The 18188-nt window shown below is 49.3% G+C and overlaps 1 protein-coding gene across 6 annotated transcripts in view; it reads left to right on the top strand.

Annotated features, from left to right (window-relative positions):
- Nucleotides 1–18188, top strand: part of LOC149364543 (uncharacterized) — a 49395-nt gene that overhangs the window by 23038 nt on the left and 8169 nt on the right. For 5 of the 6 annotated variants that reach the window (XR_016289202.1, XM_089574491.1, XM_089574495.1 and 2 more), the window contains 8 exons: nucleotides 635–953; nucleotides 1690–1903; nucleotides 7397–9007; nucleotides 9188–9332; nucleotides 10429–10787; nucleotides 11847–12137; nucleotides 12846–13170; nucleotides 13551–13732. Coding sequence is in view for 5 of the 6 variants with exons in the window: in XM_089574491.1 (XP_089430617.1) it covers nucleotides 635–953; nucleotides 1690–1903; nucleotides 7397–9007; nucleotides 9188–9332; nucleotides 10429–10787; nucleotides 11847–12137; nucleotides 12846–13170; nucleotides 13551–13732 (3446 nt within the window). In the remaining variant the exon portion in view is untranslated. The remainder of the gene's footprint in view (nucleotides 1–634; nucleotides 954–1689; nucleotides 1904–7396; nucleotides 9008–9187; nucleotides 9333–10428; nucleotides 10788–11846; nucleotides 12138–12845; nucleotides 13171–13550; nucleotides 13733–18188) is intronic. The other variant, XM_089574492.1, reaches the window with a different exon arrangement.

The raw sequence follows: 18188 nt of genomic DNA on the forward strand, positions 1-18188 counted from the left end.
TCATAAAGGGTTCAGCCGATGCCTCTGATGTATCGTTGTGTTTTTCTCGCATTCCTATCGGTGCAACTTGTAGGTGGGACATAATCGTTATGCAAAACCATCGTCACAACCTTGTTCAGCGTGAAGCATCCATCAACAAGCCTTGCTCTTTGTGGCAGCTTTAGTAGGACTGTGTATGAAGTTATTTTGTCAGTCAGCTTCTGTTTGATTTGAATTGAGAACATAATTGTTTGCAAGAGCTTAATTCAGTAGAGTCTTGATAACACAAATCCCACTGGGTCTCAGAAAATGTTAGTATCACCCAAAATGAATGACATCGATATACACAATCACAGGCAATGTTGACGATGTGTGGGCTGTGCGCCATTGCTCGCAGTGTGTTCCATGCAACTGGCAATTGAGGCATCGATGATGTGTGGGAGTGTGTTCTGAGCACTCGAAATTCTGCACATGGCACACAGTGCACTCCGTCCTTGGTATGTCATGATTGTATCATCAAGATTCTGCTCCATCGAGCTCTGTGTTTCAGTGCTTCAGGCATAACTGTGCTGAAGTGGGGCTTGTGTAACTCTGAGCTTCTTCAAGCCGTGACGCTGGCCACCATCTGTTGCATGTCGTGCCGCTATCTCCACAGAAGACGAATCCAGATACCCCGACTAAAGGCAAGAAACGGGGTCGGGATGACGCTTCTGCCGCCTCCAATGCGCTGTCGGCGGCTGCAACGCCTCCGAGTGCCTCCCCAGTGGAGGACTCTGCAGAAGCGGCAGTCGCTGCCGGAACGATGGTGTCGGCGGCCCCGTCTCCGGCCAACGAGGAAGAGGACAAGGCAGTCAGCTCGGCTGCCAAGAAGAAGAAGGGCGAGGCTGCCGAGAGTCCTGCCGACTCGCCTGGGGGAGCCGAGGGCCTGTCGAGCCGGAGCAGCAGTTGCGGTGGCGGTGCTGCTTCCAACGAAGGTGAATGCACACGCCCCCCTCATGGGCAGCTTCTTCATCTGTGACCCTGCTTTGCCCCCCTTCGCATATAAAGGGACACTGCCTGTATCAACTGACTGACTACAGCATACGAACGAGACAGAGACCGCCCTCACAGAACACTGAGCTCTTATATAGGCTAGAAAAAACTGATTACAGGCGTTGCAGCAGCGGCTGATTTTGCAATTGAACTGCGTGGGATCAACACCAAATCATTTGTGTGGATTCTGTAGGCTGCCCTACATTGCATTTCACTGCAAAATGGGTGTTGCGAGTTTCAATCCATTGGTGGGGAAATTTCCAGTCAATTCAATTTTCTCGGCCGCAAATTGGTTCTAGCTGCTGGACAAACATTAACATAGCCAGAAAGAGAGAATCAATTTTCACTGAGCACAAGTAATTGGAAGGAGTTGCCCTCAGTGTTCCTTAATCTTTAATCCTTTAATCTCGTCAATCTTCACCCACAAATTCATCCGCACTGTCCAAGTGGGCTTAGTTTGGATAAAGAGGGAAATGCAGGTAGGCTGATCTTAAAATAGAAAAACTTCTGTGGGAAATCGATGGTAAGGCTTTTCTGTAGCAGTTGCACCTGGCAATTTCGTGCGTGCATCTACAGATTTTTTGTCTTCGCAGCATCGAAGGGGGATAGGCTTGTGTCACATGATGTACAATATTTTAACATTGGTCAACTGTGCTAAATCTTTTGTCACCCCGGCAGAGAATGCCCCGGAGGAACCTGAGGCGACGTCGGTCAGCCCTCCTAGTGCATCGCCTTCTCCAGCTGTGGCACCCACTCCGGCCGCAGTGCCACCCATCACGGCTGTGGCGGAGGAACCCTTGCAGGCTGCGGCCATGCCTCCGCAGCCACCATCCCTGGAGGAGGAACGGCCCAGCTCCCGCCAGCCTGAGCCCAGTCCTGCAGGCAGCGATGGGTGAGCCATTTCAGCCACGAAGTGATTCTCGTGGGAAATTTGCTAGCCTTTTTTTTTTTTCTGTTGATTTAAGGGGGGACACTAGTCTTGAAAAAAACATTTTTATTAATGAAGTCACAGTTACGAAATCTTCAGGGATTATGTATTTTTGTGTGCAGATTCTAAAATGTCATTTAGTTTCATGTGTAAAACAATTCCTTGAGCACTTATGCACTTTTTATGCTAGTATTTTGTGGAGAGTTTTGGAGAAAATTTGCTGCGGGAAACTGGCTGAAATGCATGCCATTGGGTTCTCTTGACACCAAGGAATACAATAAGGGTGAAATTGTCTTCCTGCCTATCATAGAACTTAAGTTATAGAGTTTTGAAGTTGTCGCTTCAGAAATGAGAAGGAAAGTGAGTATTCCTGTTTATGAAGTGGCAGCTTCAGTACCCTATTACTCAAGTTCTATGAGAGCCAGGATGATAATTTTACCCTTACTGTATTCCTTGGTGTCAAGGGAACCCAATGGCATACATTTCAGCAAGTTTCCTGCAGCAAATTTTCTTCAAAACTCTCCGCAAAATACTTGCATAAAAAGTGCATAAGTGCTCAAGGAATTGTTTTACATGAAATTAAATGACATATCTAGAATCAGCGCACAAAAATACATGTGCCCTGAAAATTTCATAACTATGACTAAATTAATAAAATTTTCTTATCAAGACCAGTGTCCCCCCTTAAGGGGGGACTTGACAGCTAAAACTATTTCGTTATTTATGCATGAAATGAAGCCAAATGTGGTTCGGATCTGCAACTTTTTATGGCAATATCTGAATTGCATTTTATTTTAAGCTAGATCGTATAGTTCTTGAGTAACTACAATTACCACCTTCATAAAGTCATCCGAGAAGCAATAAATAATTAAGAAAATGGTGAAGTTTTTTGTGTCAGCATGTCAGCTGTGTAATTACGCTATTACAGTCGCCGACCGTTTATTCGGACCTCACGGGGACCGCGGAAATGTCCGAATAAACAGGTGTCCGAAAAAACAAATTCAGAAAAAAAAGAGAAAGAAATCGTTTATTTACATGCACTGACTGATCCCGGGCTGGCGTTGCATATGTCTCCTCGCCCAACGCCGCCTCTCCTCCTCCTCTTCTCCGTTCCTTCTTTCACCACCTCCTCTACTTGCCTCCTCCCCCACATCGTTTCGAGAGCCGTCGGGCCTCATCGCATCTGCACCGCTGCGTGCTACCACGGCGCTCTCGCGGGCTTGCTGCCACCGGCCTGGCGTTGCATAAGTCAATGCTCACGCGCGCTTCAACGAAACGTCTTGATACTGCTACTCGGGGTTCAACAGACCCCTTTCGATGACAAAACGCCGGCTGTAAGCCGCCCTAGGCTAATATCGCATCTCCAGCGCTGCGTGCTACCACGGCGCTCTCGCGGGCTTGCTGCCGCCGGCCTGGCGTTGCATAAGTCAATGCTCACGCGCGCTTCAACAAAACGTCTTGATACTGCTACTCGGGGTTCAACAGACCCCTTTCGATGACAAAACGCCGGCTGTAAGCCGCCCTAGGCTAATATCGCATCTCCAGCGCTGCGTGCTACCACGGCGCTCTCGCGGGCTTGCTGCCGCCGGCCTGGCGTTGCATAAGTCAATGCTCACGCGCGCTTCAACGAAACGTCTTGATACTGCTACTCGGGGTTCAACAGACCCCTTTCGATGACAAAACGCCGGCTGTAAGCCGCCCTAGGCTAATATCGCATCTCCAGCGCTGCGTGCTACCACGGCGCTCTCGCGGGCTTGCTGCCGCCGGCCTGGCGTTGCATAAGTCAATGCTCACGCGCGCTTCAACGAAACGTCTTGATACTGCTACTCGGGGTTCAACAGACCCCTTTCGATGACAAAACGCCGGCTGTAAGCCGCCCTAGGCTAATATCGCATCTCCAGCGCTGCGTGCTACCACGGCGCTCTCGCGCGCTTGCTGCCGCCGGCCTGGCGTTGCATAAGTCAATGCTCACGCGCGCTCCAACGAAACGTCTTGATACTGCTACTCGGGGTTCAACAGACCCCTTTCGATGACAAAACGCCGGCTGTATGCTGCCCTAGGCTAATATCGCATCTCCAGCGCTGCGTGCTACCACGGCGCTCTCGCGGGCTTGCTGCCGCCGGCCTGGCGTTGCATAAGTCAATGCTCACGCGCGCTCCAACGAAACGTCTTGATACTGCTACTCGGGGTTCAACAGACCCCTTTCGATGACAAAACGCCGGCTGTAAGCCGCCCTAGGCTAATATCGCATCTCCAGCGCTGCGTGCTACCACGGCGCTCTCGCGGGCTTGCTGCCGGATAAACAAACAAAGCGGCTCCTGGATTGCCTTGAGATGGCTTACTAAGCTGCGGCCGGAACTGGTGTGGCGCGCCACCATGCGGCGCGCTACCGAACCACGCGGAAACGATGATGATGAGCGGGAATTTGCAGTAGCGCCACCTCGCGGGGCAGCAAGGAGGCTCAGTTCAAAACAAAAATGGCGTTGAGCGAAGTGAACCGTGCGTCGGTGCGGCAAGTGCTGCCGGTCGAGTTGGCTCAAGGAGTGTCCGAAAAATCAAACGAGAGGCTGCAAGATGTCCGAACTTTCGGCAGTTGTTATACATTACGGTCTATGGGGAGAGTGGCGGTGCCACGAAGCAGTTTGAATAATCGAGCATGTCCGAATTTTTGGAGTCCGAAAAATCAGTCGGCCACTGTAATCCTTTTTTTAGATGCCCAGTACTCGTGGAAATTAAAGTCAAGAACGGGGACATGGCTATTAAAATGCGAAAAAACTGGTTTTTAAAAATTACGTTTTATTTACGTTTATATATTCACCTTTCTCTGTTGAAAACATCAGTCCAACTCCATCTAGAAATTTGTGCACACATGCGGCCAAAAAATGATTGAGAATGGCAAGACAAAGCCAAAATTCGTGCGCCACTCTCTCCGCTCCTGCTCGTCTGATCACGGTCATTTTGTGTCGTTTGAAATCTTTACGTTTCCTCCTCCAAAAAGACCCGTATTGGAATTTTTCCGTATTGGAATTTTATTGCTGACTTTAATGGAGAACTATAGTAGCTGTGCAATCGTTATAAATATCTTCCAATATATATATTTTTTTTTCATTCATTTTATTTCTACTTTTGCCATACAAATTACCAAAACACTGACTGAAGCCATAGCCAGAGGCTAGTGTGGGGTTCAGAAACAAAATATATGAAGGCAATGACACAGCACTTGTGAAAAATGAAAAGCACAAAATCACGGCGAAAGGCCCAAATACATCATACAACAAGGAAAAAATAAAATAATGTGCATTTTACAGCAGAATGAAAAAATCTTTCATGAACAACATGGTACAACAGACACAAACCGAAGACAACTGTCACATATGTCAAATAAGGCTCATAAAGTATGTTCGCAATTCTCTATTTGTTTCATGAGACTGTTTTATTTCTGTGGGTAAAGCATTCCAAACCTTGGCTCCTGAAAACTGCACCAATCTTTCGCTGTAAACGTTATAGTTTGGTGGTAGATTAAAGTTACTATGTGTAAGGTTTCTTGTGAGTCGAGAAGATGAGCGAAACAGGGAGGCATTGAAAGGTTGATTATATTTGACTATGTTGTTTACACACACCGCTATCTTTAAAGAGCGCAAAAGGTCAAAAGGAAGGATATTTAATAACTGGAAAGTGGTTTACTTGGCTCGGTATACTTGCTTTGTGTTACAATTCGGATAGCCCGTTTTTGTAATCGCCGGATAGGATCAGGGTAAGTATTATATGTCAAACCCCATGATTCTATACAGTATGTTAAATGACTATTAATAAGTGCAAAATAAAGGGTACGCAGTGTTTGTGTGTTAAAACAATCGCGGGCCTGTAGTAAGGCGTAACAGCCTGAGGCCAACTTCGAACAGACGGCGTTAATCTGATTTTTCCAGTGAAGATGTTCATCTAGAATGACTCCAAGATACTTAAATGAGTGTGTTCGTTCAAGTGAGTGGCCATTAATAAAAATGTTAATTTGGTTGCTATGGATGGCTTTTCCTCTTGAGCTAAATACTATATATTTGGTTTTGCTTGAATTAATTGTTAGCTTGTTGGTAAAAAACTAGCTTGAAATTTTTTCCAATTCAGTGTTTGTTTTTGCTTCTAGATCCTCATGGTTGTCAGCTGTAACTATGATCGCAGTGTCATCTGCATACATTAAAATATCCGAGCAACTTAGGACCTTCGGCAAGTCATTCAAATATAACGAAAATAACATGGGCCCTAAAACAGATCCTTGAGGAACCCTTGTCTTTAAATATTGAAGGCATGATATAATGTTATTCATAATTACAGCTTGTTGACGGTTTTCAGTGTAACTGGAAAGTAAGCGGTAGACTTCACCGCGGAATCCATTAATGGTTTAACTTGTTGAGCATAATAGCGTGATCCACGGTATCAAACGCTTTCTTTAAATCAACAAATACAACGGCTGCCAGTTTGTTTTCATGTAATGCTGTATTAATTAACTGAGTCAAACTTAGGACTGCAGATGGCGTTGAATAGTGTCAAAATTTTCACATAACACTCTTCTACACCCTGATTCCGCAATGCCTGCATGACAGCTGAGGTTTCCACTTAGTCAAATGCTTTCTCGTAATCAATGAAGGCTATATATAGGGGTTGGTTATATTCTGCGCATTTCTCTATCACCTGATTGATAGTGTGAATGTGGTCTATTGTCGAGTATCCTTTACGAAAGCCTGCCTGATCATTTGGTTGACTAAAGTCCAAGGTTGTCCTGACTCTGTTAGCGATTACCTTAGCAAATACCTTGTAGACAACGGACAGTAAGCTGATCGGTCTGTGATTCTTCAAGTCCTTGACGTCTCCTTTCTTACGAATTAAGATAATGTTAGCGTTCTTCCAAGCTTCTGGTACTCTCGAGGTCACAAGGCATTGCGTATACAGGGTGGCTAGTTTTTGTAGCACAATCTCTCCTCCGTCCTTCAACAAATCTGCTGTTGCCTGATCCTCACCAGCTGCTTTCCCTCTTTGCATTGCTCCTAAGGCTTTCTTTACTTCCTCCTTCGTTACTGGCAGGATGTCCCATTGCTGTGCTCGACTGCCTCCCTCAGTAACTTGATGATTACATTCGCTACTGTATAGATTTGTGTAGAACTCTTCGGCTAATTCAACTATCTTATCCATATTGCTGATGACATTGCTCTGTTTGTCTTTTAGCGCATACATCTGGTTTTTACCTATGCCCAGTTTTCTCCTCACTGATTTTAGGCTATCTCCGTTCCTTAGAGCATGCTCGATTTTCTCCATGTTAAACTTTCTTATGTCGGCTACCTTGCGCTTATTTATTAACTTCGACTAATACTAAGCAATACATACTGTATTGCTTGGAGTAGCCGTCATTGTACTGGCATTAAGTATCCCTCCGAGTTGTGCAAACTCTGTGCTCCTCTTTTGCAGGACACCAAAGGAAGTCCAGTGCAGCCCAGCAGTCATCGAGGATGTGCCTGTGTCCTTTCCGGTGTCGCGACCGCCGTGCCCTTCACCTGTGCCTCTGGTGGTGCCAGGTGTGCCCAGCCAGGTACCACACCTGGACCGCTCCCCACAGCTTCTTCCTCCACCACACATGTCACCACCTGTGCCACCGCCAGCCCACCAGCTGACCAGCAGAGGCGTGCCAACACCACCAGCACAGACTCTGGCGCCCTCGCCCAAGCTGATGATGGCTGAGGACAAGTTCGACCAGCTGCTGCCCCAGGCACCACCCGCCCTCTCTCTGCCAGTCCCGAGGGAGAAGTCACCTGCAGCAGTAGCACCGGCTGACGCCATGCCATTGTCTCTGATCAAGATGGAAGTGGAAGAGTCCAAACCGCTTCGGTTGGTGTCATCCCCATCGTCGCGTGGCCGCCCGACTCCTCCACTGCCCATGTCGGGCGGCATCAACCCATCTCTGGCAGCTCTGTCAGCCATGCCTCCGCCTCCAGTGGAGCCTCTGCTCCCCTCGGGCATGATGCCTGCCACCGTCAAAAGCCACTTGGTGCGCATCAAGGAGGAGATGAGTGGGCCGCCCACGCTCCTCATGGAGGGGCCCCTCCGAGGGCCCAGCAGCAGTGCCCCGCTTCCGGAGTCCACTCCGTTGGCTGCTAGTCCGTCACTGGGGGCGCCCAGGGGTCTGTCTCCCCTGGCACCACTCCCCCCCTCGTCCTCCTCCTGCTTGCCAGCATCTTCTCTGGCGGCCGCTGGTGCCTCGGCTCCCCCTCGGTCCTCGCCATCTTTGTCCGGAGCTCCCCCTGTGGACTACCCGGGTCCGCCCCCACACCATGTCAAAACCGAGCCCCCTCCCTCTCCGCCCAAGGAGCGTGCAAGTGCACCCTCCCCTCCTCCTCAGCATATCCCGTCCTTTTCTCACTCTCCAGTGCATGTCAAGGGGCCATCATCCACAGCGCCCCTGCCTACGCCCACTTCAACTCCTGCCTCTACTGCCGCCTCTGGCCACCACTACCCCTTTTCCCCCCCCATGTTCTCCACATCGCCTGTGGTGTCGACAGCCGCCTCTCCCCTGGGTGGCTATCAAAGTCCACTGGTCACCGCAGGTCGCCCGCCCCCAGGGGCACCAGGTGGTCTTCCCGGTGCCCCTCCCCAGGTGCATCCAGGCTTCCCGTATGCCCCTTACTTCAGCCCACAGCTCTATTCCCCACACCTGCACTTCCCGGCTCACCCTCAGTTTGCCGCTCCCCCTCCGCCCGCCCACCAGGCGACGGCCCCCCAACACCACTCCAAGACTCCGCCCTCACGAGCCCCCGTGTCCATGCCCCTCCCTCCTCAGTTGCCCCTGGACAGTGGGGGCGGGCACCGGGTGGCCCCACCCTCTCACCACGGGGGCTCTAGTGGTCACCATAGTGGTGGGCTGCCGTCGCATCACGGCAGCAGCTCCCACCATGGTGGCCCTGGTGGCCACCATGGCGTGCCTGAAGAGGAGGAGGAAGAGCCCGAGGCCCAGCAGCTGGTGAGGGGACCCAGCCCCGAGCCCAAGGTTGAAGACAGCGAATGCCACCGCAGCCAGTCCGCCATGTGAGTAGTGGGCTGGCAGAGCGGGCTGCCTGCCCGTTGTGTCGTGCTCTCATTGCGGGCTTGCTGATAGGAGTCTCAGGGACGAGGGACGCTTGACATCACTTTTACTGAGCAAGCTGAAATCGTCCAACATGGGGGAGCTTTCCCACGCTGAACATGCTTTCCTTTTCTTGTTACCAGCTTTCTGCGGCACTGGAGTCGAGGAGAATTCAACTCTTGCGCTCGCACGGACTTGACCTTCAAGCCCGTACCTGATTCGAAGCTGGCGAGGAAAAGGGAGGAGAGGGCACGCAAGGCAGCTGAGAAGGAAAGGGAGGAAGCCAAGGTACAGCACAGTGGCATGCTTTCTTAGGGCACGTCCAGATCGTCACATCGGAGTTTCACAGTGGCCTGTGGCTCTTGCCCTGTCCTTGTGCCTCGGAGAGGGGCCATAGTGAGGCACTCCATATTAATTTTTGCCACCAGCGGTTCTTTGATGTGCACTGGCTTCGCACCTTAGTTCTTTAAGCTATTTGCTGCAAGGTCGACCTACAGGTGGTAACACTGTTGCTAAGTGCACAAGGACTTATATTACATGCTATTAAATCGCATATTTGGGATAAGCGTACAAAAGTGCATGTTCCCTGAAATTTTCATAATGTTGACTTCATCATTAAAAATTTTCGGTATAAGATCCTCTTTCCCCTTTAACACTAAATCTTGCTCATGTTTAGAGGACTGTAGACACCTAATTTAGCTGAGTATTTTCTTCTTTCATGTGCTGTGTTAGACATTATAATACGTATGTGGATCTTCACTGGTATTCACTTATGACCGTTAAATAATTTCTAATTGAATTTCTGTACTTGTACCGTCAAGAAGAAATTTATAAATTATTTAGCCTTCCTAGGCAGGTGAATATCACGAAGTGATCCATGTGTACTAATATCTAACGCATCATCTGAAATAAGGAAACTTACACAAGTAAAAATTTGTTGTCTATAGTCCTCTAAAGTTCAGTCTATGTTTCTTGAATGCAAGACGCAAAGATGCAGTACCATACAAAAAGCCAGCTGACCCAGCTTGAAATGCCGTTACAGTAGTATCTCGATTAGACGAATCTTGCAGGGCCATGAAGAATATTTGTGTTGTCCAAAATGATCAAAATCCCTTTGCGGAAGTATAGGAAGTGCATTCACGCGTCTTTTTACAGCTGTCAGAAAATTTAACTAGGCTGTGTGGCCATCGCTGTTTTTTCCGCAGTTTTTTCTCTTGTACACCCCGGCCAAGGAATTTTGCGAACTCGTATCAGCCGCGATTGTATCATCGAGATTCGACTAAATTAGTTGGTTGTTAGTTCCACGATTGTGACACAGGCTCTGCTCTGATGGGTGGAGAAAGCGCGTCGCACACCCATGCGCTTTATATTCGCCACTTTGCAGCAACGGCTGAGCTCTCTGGACCACCGGAGCGGAGGGTCGGAGGGCAAAGCAGGCCCCAGCGGCCACCCGTGCGACTTCCCCCCAAGTGCCAGCCCCTACCGGGGGGGCCCCCCACGCGGCGCCGCGACCAACCCCTATGCGGCGGCAGCGGCCGCGGCCGCAGCTGCAGACACCCCCGCGCTGCGGCAGCTGAGCGAGTATGCCCGGCCGCACGCAGCATTCTCCCCTGGTGGGTACCCGGCACCCAGGGCCCACCCTGCAGCTGCGGCCGCGGCTGCAGCCGCTGCAGCCATGGACCCCATGATGCTGCACTACCAACTGGGCATGTATGCTGCTGCGGCCGCTGCTTCCAGGGAGAAGTGAGTGAACACCCCCTTCACGCTGACCTCCCTGCTGTGCTGTGCCTTTATTTTATACGTGCTTCATATACCGATGTTAAGGGAAGCATCGAGAGCACCACTTTTCGTGCTCTAGCAGCGCCAAGCTTTCTCTGTGCACGAATAGGATTACTGCTGCCGATATGTGAATGTGACATTGCCTGTGTTGCGAACGTCTGCTGAACTTTAAAAGAATGAATTGGAAACCTTCAAGTCTCGCGTGTTCTGTCAGGCATTCCTGGGGACAAAGCATTGAAATTTGCGCTCGGTGTGCTGCTTCCGGCGACGAGTTTGTCGTGGCTCGATCACTGCTCTGGTACGTGACGACCTGGTCACCTTAGTTGGATGTTGGATTCTCTCAGCTTCCATTGGTCAACCTAGGAAGACCATATAGCATTTCTTAATCATTAGAGTTCATGTGAGGAGGAAAATTCATCATCTGGTGTCACGAAACTTGCTGGTTGGTCGATAGTCTTCACGCGGTCTTGTATGTCTTAACAGCCTGTCCTGATTAGCCAAGAGAGGTCATGTGATCTTGTGACGTCATCACAACATGCCCACGGGGTTGTGAGCAACCTAGATAGAGAATCGAAATCAAATATTAGAAAAGAAAAACTTGGGGACGCTTGAACTTCTTCGCCTTTAAGAGTAGGACAGAATAGCCTTTCATTTTGCATAATTACCAAATAGACCTCTCCCGGCCTACGTCATCAGCGCACGTGTTTCTGGTCTGGTGGGCTGGACATGTGCTTCATTGCTATTGCAGGCAGTGGCATTGCAGGCCACTGTTAGAGTCGCATAACTCAGTTGGCAACTCAGTTCAGCATGTTGAAATACCATTTCCACTGCGTGTTTTTTTGATGGGCTGTTCCAAAAAGCGTTTGATGGGTGTTGTCATTTCGCTTGGTATACTGTTGTGTGCATCTGGCGCAAGCAAGCACAGTGAGTTGGTAGCATGAGGTTCCTGCGCATACACGGCAAGAAGGTTTATTGCCGGGCATAACTCGGCTGATGAGTGGTCTCCTGCATGGCACACCGCAGCAGCCTGCGCCTGGACCTGGAGCTGGAGAAGCGAGAGCTGCAGGACAAGCTAAAAGCCGAGCTGGAGCTCAAGTCGCGACTTCCCCAGGCATATGACCCCCACTGGTTGGAGCTGCAGCGGAGGTATGCAGCAGCGGCGGGGCTGGGGGCGGCCGGGGGTGCACTGGGGGCAGCGGGCATGTCCCCCTTTGCACTGTACGGGGACCAGCGAGACCGCCTTGGCCTGGCCCCTGATGACCGACTCCACCCGGCCGCCGACCGCCTCGCCCTCGCTGCCGACCCACTGCTAAGGTGAGTGTGACTGCCCGGCATGTCATATGCGACCGAATGCCTTGGTGTGATGTCATAGCTCTTTGGTATTACCAGTTAAGAAACTCCCCATAGTGCTCATACCGTATACACGCGTGTAAGGGCCGCACTCGTGTATGGCCGCACCCCGTTTTCCCGAAGGAAATGTTAAAAAAAAAAAAAAAAAACTGTGTAACGGCCGCACCCGAACTTTCCACTACCCAGGTGGGAATAGCCTTCTAAATGCACGTGCCGTGGCCTCCGCAATCACCTCCGGCTGCGAACAAAAGTGCGCTTGGTCGCGGAGCACTTGATCACAGAGGCCACGCGATCAGGAAAAAAAAGTGCGGCCCTTACACGCGTTTATATGGTATATGGCTGCAGTGACCGCTGACTGTCTAGATCATTTCTAATCTCCTTGCAATCTGCATGGCTTGGGGTGTTCTGGCTTTAGACTGAAGTCAGTGTCAGCAAAAGTATTGCGGTGTCTCACAGGCTGTACAATTGCAGAAAAAAAAAAATGAGGTTCAAACTCTGATACTGTGGCACGGGTATGTATGAGGTACAGTAACAAGGTTACTGCTGCTGTTAGCACTGCATTTTTTGGTCATGGAAAAGTTTCTACTGTTTACACCACAGTTAATCCAAGTGTGCGCCTTTGTGTGGCCTGTGCATTGAGCTCATGCTGTCTCTCTCTTGGTCTCCTTGCAGGTTACAGATGGCAGGTGAGCTGCACGTCCCCCCGACGCATGCGCACGCCCACACACACCTGCACCTGCACCCCCCTCATCACGACCCGCTCTCAGCAGCGGTGGCCATGGCGATGCCGCCTGGCGGGGAGCCCCCTCCCGCGGCGGGACCATACGCGGCCGCCTACCAGCCGGGCGGTCCAGCTGGAGCACCCCCTGGAGGCGGGGGCCCCCCACGAGGCGCGCCCCACGGGCCTCCCCCGGGCGGCCCTCGGCCACAGGACCTGATGCACCCGGCCGCTGCCGCACTCATGCGCTCTTCCTACGAGGAGCAGCTGGCACACCAGGTGAACCCCCCCTCTGCTCACTTCTTGCCAGCGGCAGTAGAGGTCTCAAACTCTGCCCTTGCGTTTTATACGGGTGAATACGGCATTCCATTTTGAGCTCCTAATTTTTAAAAAAAATTATGACTTCTGCTCCCAAACAGGCATGATCAGAACCACTAAAGGGCATACAATTAGATTCTTCCGAGAGCCAAGACTGAAGGGCATCCAATTCGATTTTTCTGAGAGCAATGATTGGATGCAGTCGTCCCTTCCCAGTGTCCCTTTGAGTGGCGATGTTCATGGGAGGCCTCCCTGAATGGCCTTCCAGGAGCACAGTTTAAACGCATTGGTTGTCAAGCTCTGCAGTGTGCTGCAGTGCGTGTATCTGTGTGTCTGTGCAGATCAATGCAGCCCAGGTGGCGGCCGCGCAGCAGCAGCAAGAGCAGCTGCAGCGGCAGTTCCTGCTTGAGCGCGAGCGGCTGGCTCATCTAAGCGCCCTGGGGGCGGCTCACGCGGCCTCGGCCCACCCTGCCGCCGCTGCCTCGGCCGCACAGCTACTGCCCCAGCATGAGGAGTTCCTACGGTGAGCACTCCCCCTTCCTCTTTATGTGAGGAGGAGGAAGCTTTCCCTAGGGTCCAGCTCTGGGTTCCCTATCACATGTTCAGTTAGGAGGGAGAATGCAGGGGTGCTCTATTATCCAGCAGTTCTAGTAATTTTAAAGTGCGTCCCGTTGCGGTGGCTCACTTGCCTGTGGCATCTGGGTGCTGAGCCCAAGGTCGTGGGATTGAAACCCAGCCAACATTTCAGAGAGGGCGAATTCTTGTGTGCCGTGTGATGGCAGTGCATGCAGACGAACTCCAGGTAGTTGCAACTATCATAAGAACCCACATTCAATACGCATTTTTTTTTCCCCCAAACTTCAGCTTATCAGATTTCTGCTTCATGTTGTATGTGGATCCGAACGATTTTCAGCCCAAGTTCACAGTTCCAGTTTTGTTGTTACTGACCACTATTACCATCAGGATTCCTAGCAAGAGGAGGCGCCGTCTTTGTGAGAACTTTGTGGATGAGTCGCTCGCACAAGTTGGGACAGAGTCCAGACACGAAAGTAAACCCATCGCTGCGGGAACTAGGCTGTCTCTGCTGTAGAGAGGGCCTGAAATGAAAAGGCAAAGGGGACGATAAAGATGAGGAAGAAGTGACAACTGTCTGAAGCAAGCATTCCATCTGCGTTGACCTTAATAATTCATTTTCTAATCTGCCTAAGAAACTGCATAGGTCTGTGAATTTTCATAAAGTTTGTTGGAGAAGCGAAAACCAAAATTTCTCCACATTTCCTGCCTTGAAATCTTTTCTCATAAACCTGATGGGTGCAAGCCAAATTCTGCTTTTAACTTCTGATGGAGGCCACCACTTTCTATCCAGTGTGACCCTTTCTTTTTTTTCTTCATTTTTGTCTAAATCAGTATTTCTCTTCCTTTCCTTTTTTCTAATTTACCACATTTACTCGCATAATAGGCGCACCCCTAGTTTGGACGCAAAAAATTATATTTTTTATTTCCGCGCATAATAGGTCACCTCGAACTTGGCACTGTGATCAATACTGTATTTACAAGATTGCAAGCCGACGCCTCGCCACCCCCCGCCCCCCAATCTTTATTTTAACAAAGTTTTTTCTGAACTGACTACTAGTCCTCACTAATGCTGCTGCTGTCGCAGCTGCTGCGGACCCACAGCACGTACAACGACATCGCGTAGAACAGCCGCACACAGTTTTCAGGGATGCTCACTATAAACGTCTGTTTGGAAAGCTTCATCCCCGGCCGGAAACGTTCCCGACATAGGCCCGCGAAAACCTCGGCGCTTAGAGTCGCGTACGAAAATTTAGGCACGCCGCAGTCGCAACTGCCGCACTTCTCGGCCACGTCGTATTTTCCGAACTGCTGCACGCTTGCCGTGTTCGAGAGCAAACTCCCAGCCGTGTAGCTGTTAAGGTGCTTGGCCGTCGAGCTAAAACAGCGACGCTCGGTGGCAAAGCCACAAACCACGATGAACTAACGCGCTACCACAGATCCCGGCACCTGACAGCAACAAAAAAAAAACAGGAGCTGGAAGTGCTGATGGCGATATAGATAGCGAAAGCTCGCGGCGGAGGAAACTGATTATGATGAGCTTGGCCTCTGGCGCCCTCCGTGGGCGGCGTCTGGAAGCTCCTGTGCGTGTGTGTGGCCTCCGCGATCAAGCGCCCGTTGCACGCAGCCGGAGCCGATCACAGAGGCCTCGGCGTGTGCATTCCGAAGGCTATTCCCGCGTGGGCCGTGGAAAGTTTAGGTGTGGCCCTTACATGGATCTTTTTTTTATATATATATTTTCTTTGGGAAAACGGGGTGCGGCCCGTACACGAGTGCGTTTACGCGGTGTTTTCAATTTTGTGAGTCGAAAAATTTCCGGAAATTTTACCCCGCGTAATAGGCGCACCCCGAACTTTGAGCCGGATTTTCTGGAAAAAAAGTCGGCCTATTATGCGAGTAAATACGGTATATATTGTTTTGTCATGTTATGTGTTTGAATATGTGAAGAGGTAAGCCAGAGCTGGGGCCCAAGCTGAGACTTCCTCCTGACTCTGTGAAATCACTGAGCCCAGCAAACTCTGTGTGCACTTCTGTCGTGTGAAATGTGGGACTGAAATGTGTGAAATCCTTGAAGTAGCGCTTTGTGCAGGGAATTTCTTGTGAACCATTCGAGTGCACCCCCATAGTTGTGAAGGCAAGCCTTGTGCAGAGAAGTTCACATTTTTTTCTTCCTTTTAGGCTGGTTTCACTGTTGCGAATGGGCTGGTGAAGAGTTTTAATCAGTCCAGAATGAAATACTGCATTGCATTGCAAGCCACTAGCAAGCTTGGTTCGTCAGTCTGCATCTGGGCACTGCAAGATGCATGTTAGCAAGCATTTGATTGGTAGGCTAATTGTAATTTTGTATGTATTATCATTATTATGAGGGGTTTGTAATACAGTCAAGCCTGCTTATAACTAACATGACCGTCACGCACCGTTAGTTCGTTATGTCTGGATGCTTGCAGTAAGTGGACTAACCATAGTATAGATGAGAATCGCAACGTGGACTTTCATGGTGTCCTGTCTACATGGTATCTACGAGTGCAAATTGATCAATGGTGCAATCAGCATCACGAGTTTAGGCCTAGTGCGGCACACGATGAAAGGCCACTTTTGAGTATAGGGCAGACGTGAAAGCTGTACCCGCAGATGTGCTCATTTCTGCGTCTGTGGTGCATAGGTTTTGTAATGACGCCATCTTTGCTGCGCACTCACCAGTGAGGTGGCTGCAGGAGCCAGTTCATCCAAGCTTCAGTCGTTGCTAGAGCTCATTTTTAGGCCAATTAAAGCACAGAGGTACTTGGCGGGCAGCTTAGCACTGATGCAGTGCAGAAGAAAAGACTTCTTGGTATGCCCATATGCAGCGTTGATGTCCGTGAGGCACAACTGCCTATCTGTTCATGGCCGGGGTGCCGTACAAGCACTCGTATCTGATGAAACAGGCGCTCAAGCTTTTTCAGCTTGTCCGTGTCGTCAAATGGGCTTAATAGTTAGTTTTCAAGTGAGTTAACCAGACACACAGTGCCAGAAAACACATGACACACATGAAACTAACTTTGAGCCCATTTGTCCACACGGACAAAAAACTGAAAATTGTTTCCAGCGTTGCATTCCTCACACATTGTAGTATCTGCCCACATATTAAAATTAAATTTCTGATGGCCCATTTTTTTTCTATTGTTTGAGCAGACAATGGCATTATATATATTAATATCTCAGGAACTAATTGGCCTAGAAATAAACAAATTGCATATTTGAAATCAGCAGAAAAAACTGAATAAGTCTGTGCAGTTTCATTGCATTTGGTCTTTAAATTAAAAAAATGATTTAAAACCCATGTCCCCCCTTAATTAGGCTTCTAAGGAATCTATGATCAGTGCCTACGGCTCAGGAGAAAACTAGTGCAATTGAAGAACATGCTGCATCGCAAGCTGAGTTTATACCTTTTTTTGCTAGTTCGGCTCAGGCTCGATCGGATTTCTTTTTGTGACCTGGCAAAAAAAATATTCGCCTTTAAAGGGGAGGTTGAGTACCATTGACAACCCATTAGAAGGCCCAGAACCCAGAAGGCCATATCACGCTGCAGTGAAACTCATGGAAGCCGACATGATGTTGAGCACCTGTGGCGGACTTTCTTTTTTTTTGTCTTTTCTTTGTGCAACCTGCGCACTTTTACTGGTCTTCGTGTGAAAAGCAAAAGCAGTACCGATGTTCTTGTAGGAGCACGGTGAAGACCACGCAGCATGCCCCTTAGTGCGAGTTCCTGGTGCCTCCGTGTTCACATTAACCGAATTTTGTGTCCTCGGACGTTCATTTTTTCTGAGATTCCGCACCATAGCTTTAATCTAAATTATGACAGTTACGTTGTCTTTGTTTGTACTAAGCAAGCTTTCGTTATAAGTGGGCTCGACTGTATTTACTTATTTTGCTTTTGGGCTTGCTTCTTAATATATAGGTAGTCTCACATAGCAGGAAACTGGGAGCAAGGTTAAGGCAGACAATTTTCTGTGCTGTGCAGTGATGTCTGGAATTTTAAAAAGAACATAAAAAAGAGCATTTGAAGAGGTTTTGTTCCGGAACCGTTATTTGGATGCCACTAAAAGGTGATTTCTTTCTTGTGCCAAAAGGTTTGCTTAGAATGCAGGCAAATTATCGTTTTTTAACCGTGTGTGCATACAGTTGCTGACAAATTTTTTTGGACATGATGCTAACTGGAAAGTGTCTGAATATTTAGGTGGCTAAAATTGACTTTGTTATGTCTGCAGTGGAACCACAAATGTCACCAGTGATGTCCTGCCTTTTGCTACTGCTATGCTTGACCATTTGTATATATATGAACAAAATTTAAATATTGAAAATTTGTGCTTTGAGTGCTAAGAAAAAAAAATAACAGTAATAAGCCTGCTTGTTTTAGATTACTGCAT

The sequence above is a fragment of the Amblyomma mixtum genome, chromosome 2 (assembly GCF_055824585.1).
Source record: "Amblyomma mixtum isolate Tamu chromosome 2, ASM5582458v1, whole genome shotgun sequence".
NCBI classification, from domain to species: Eukaryota; Metazoa; Arthropoda; class Arachnida; order Ixodida; family Ixodidae; genus Amblyomma; species Amblyomma mixtum.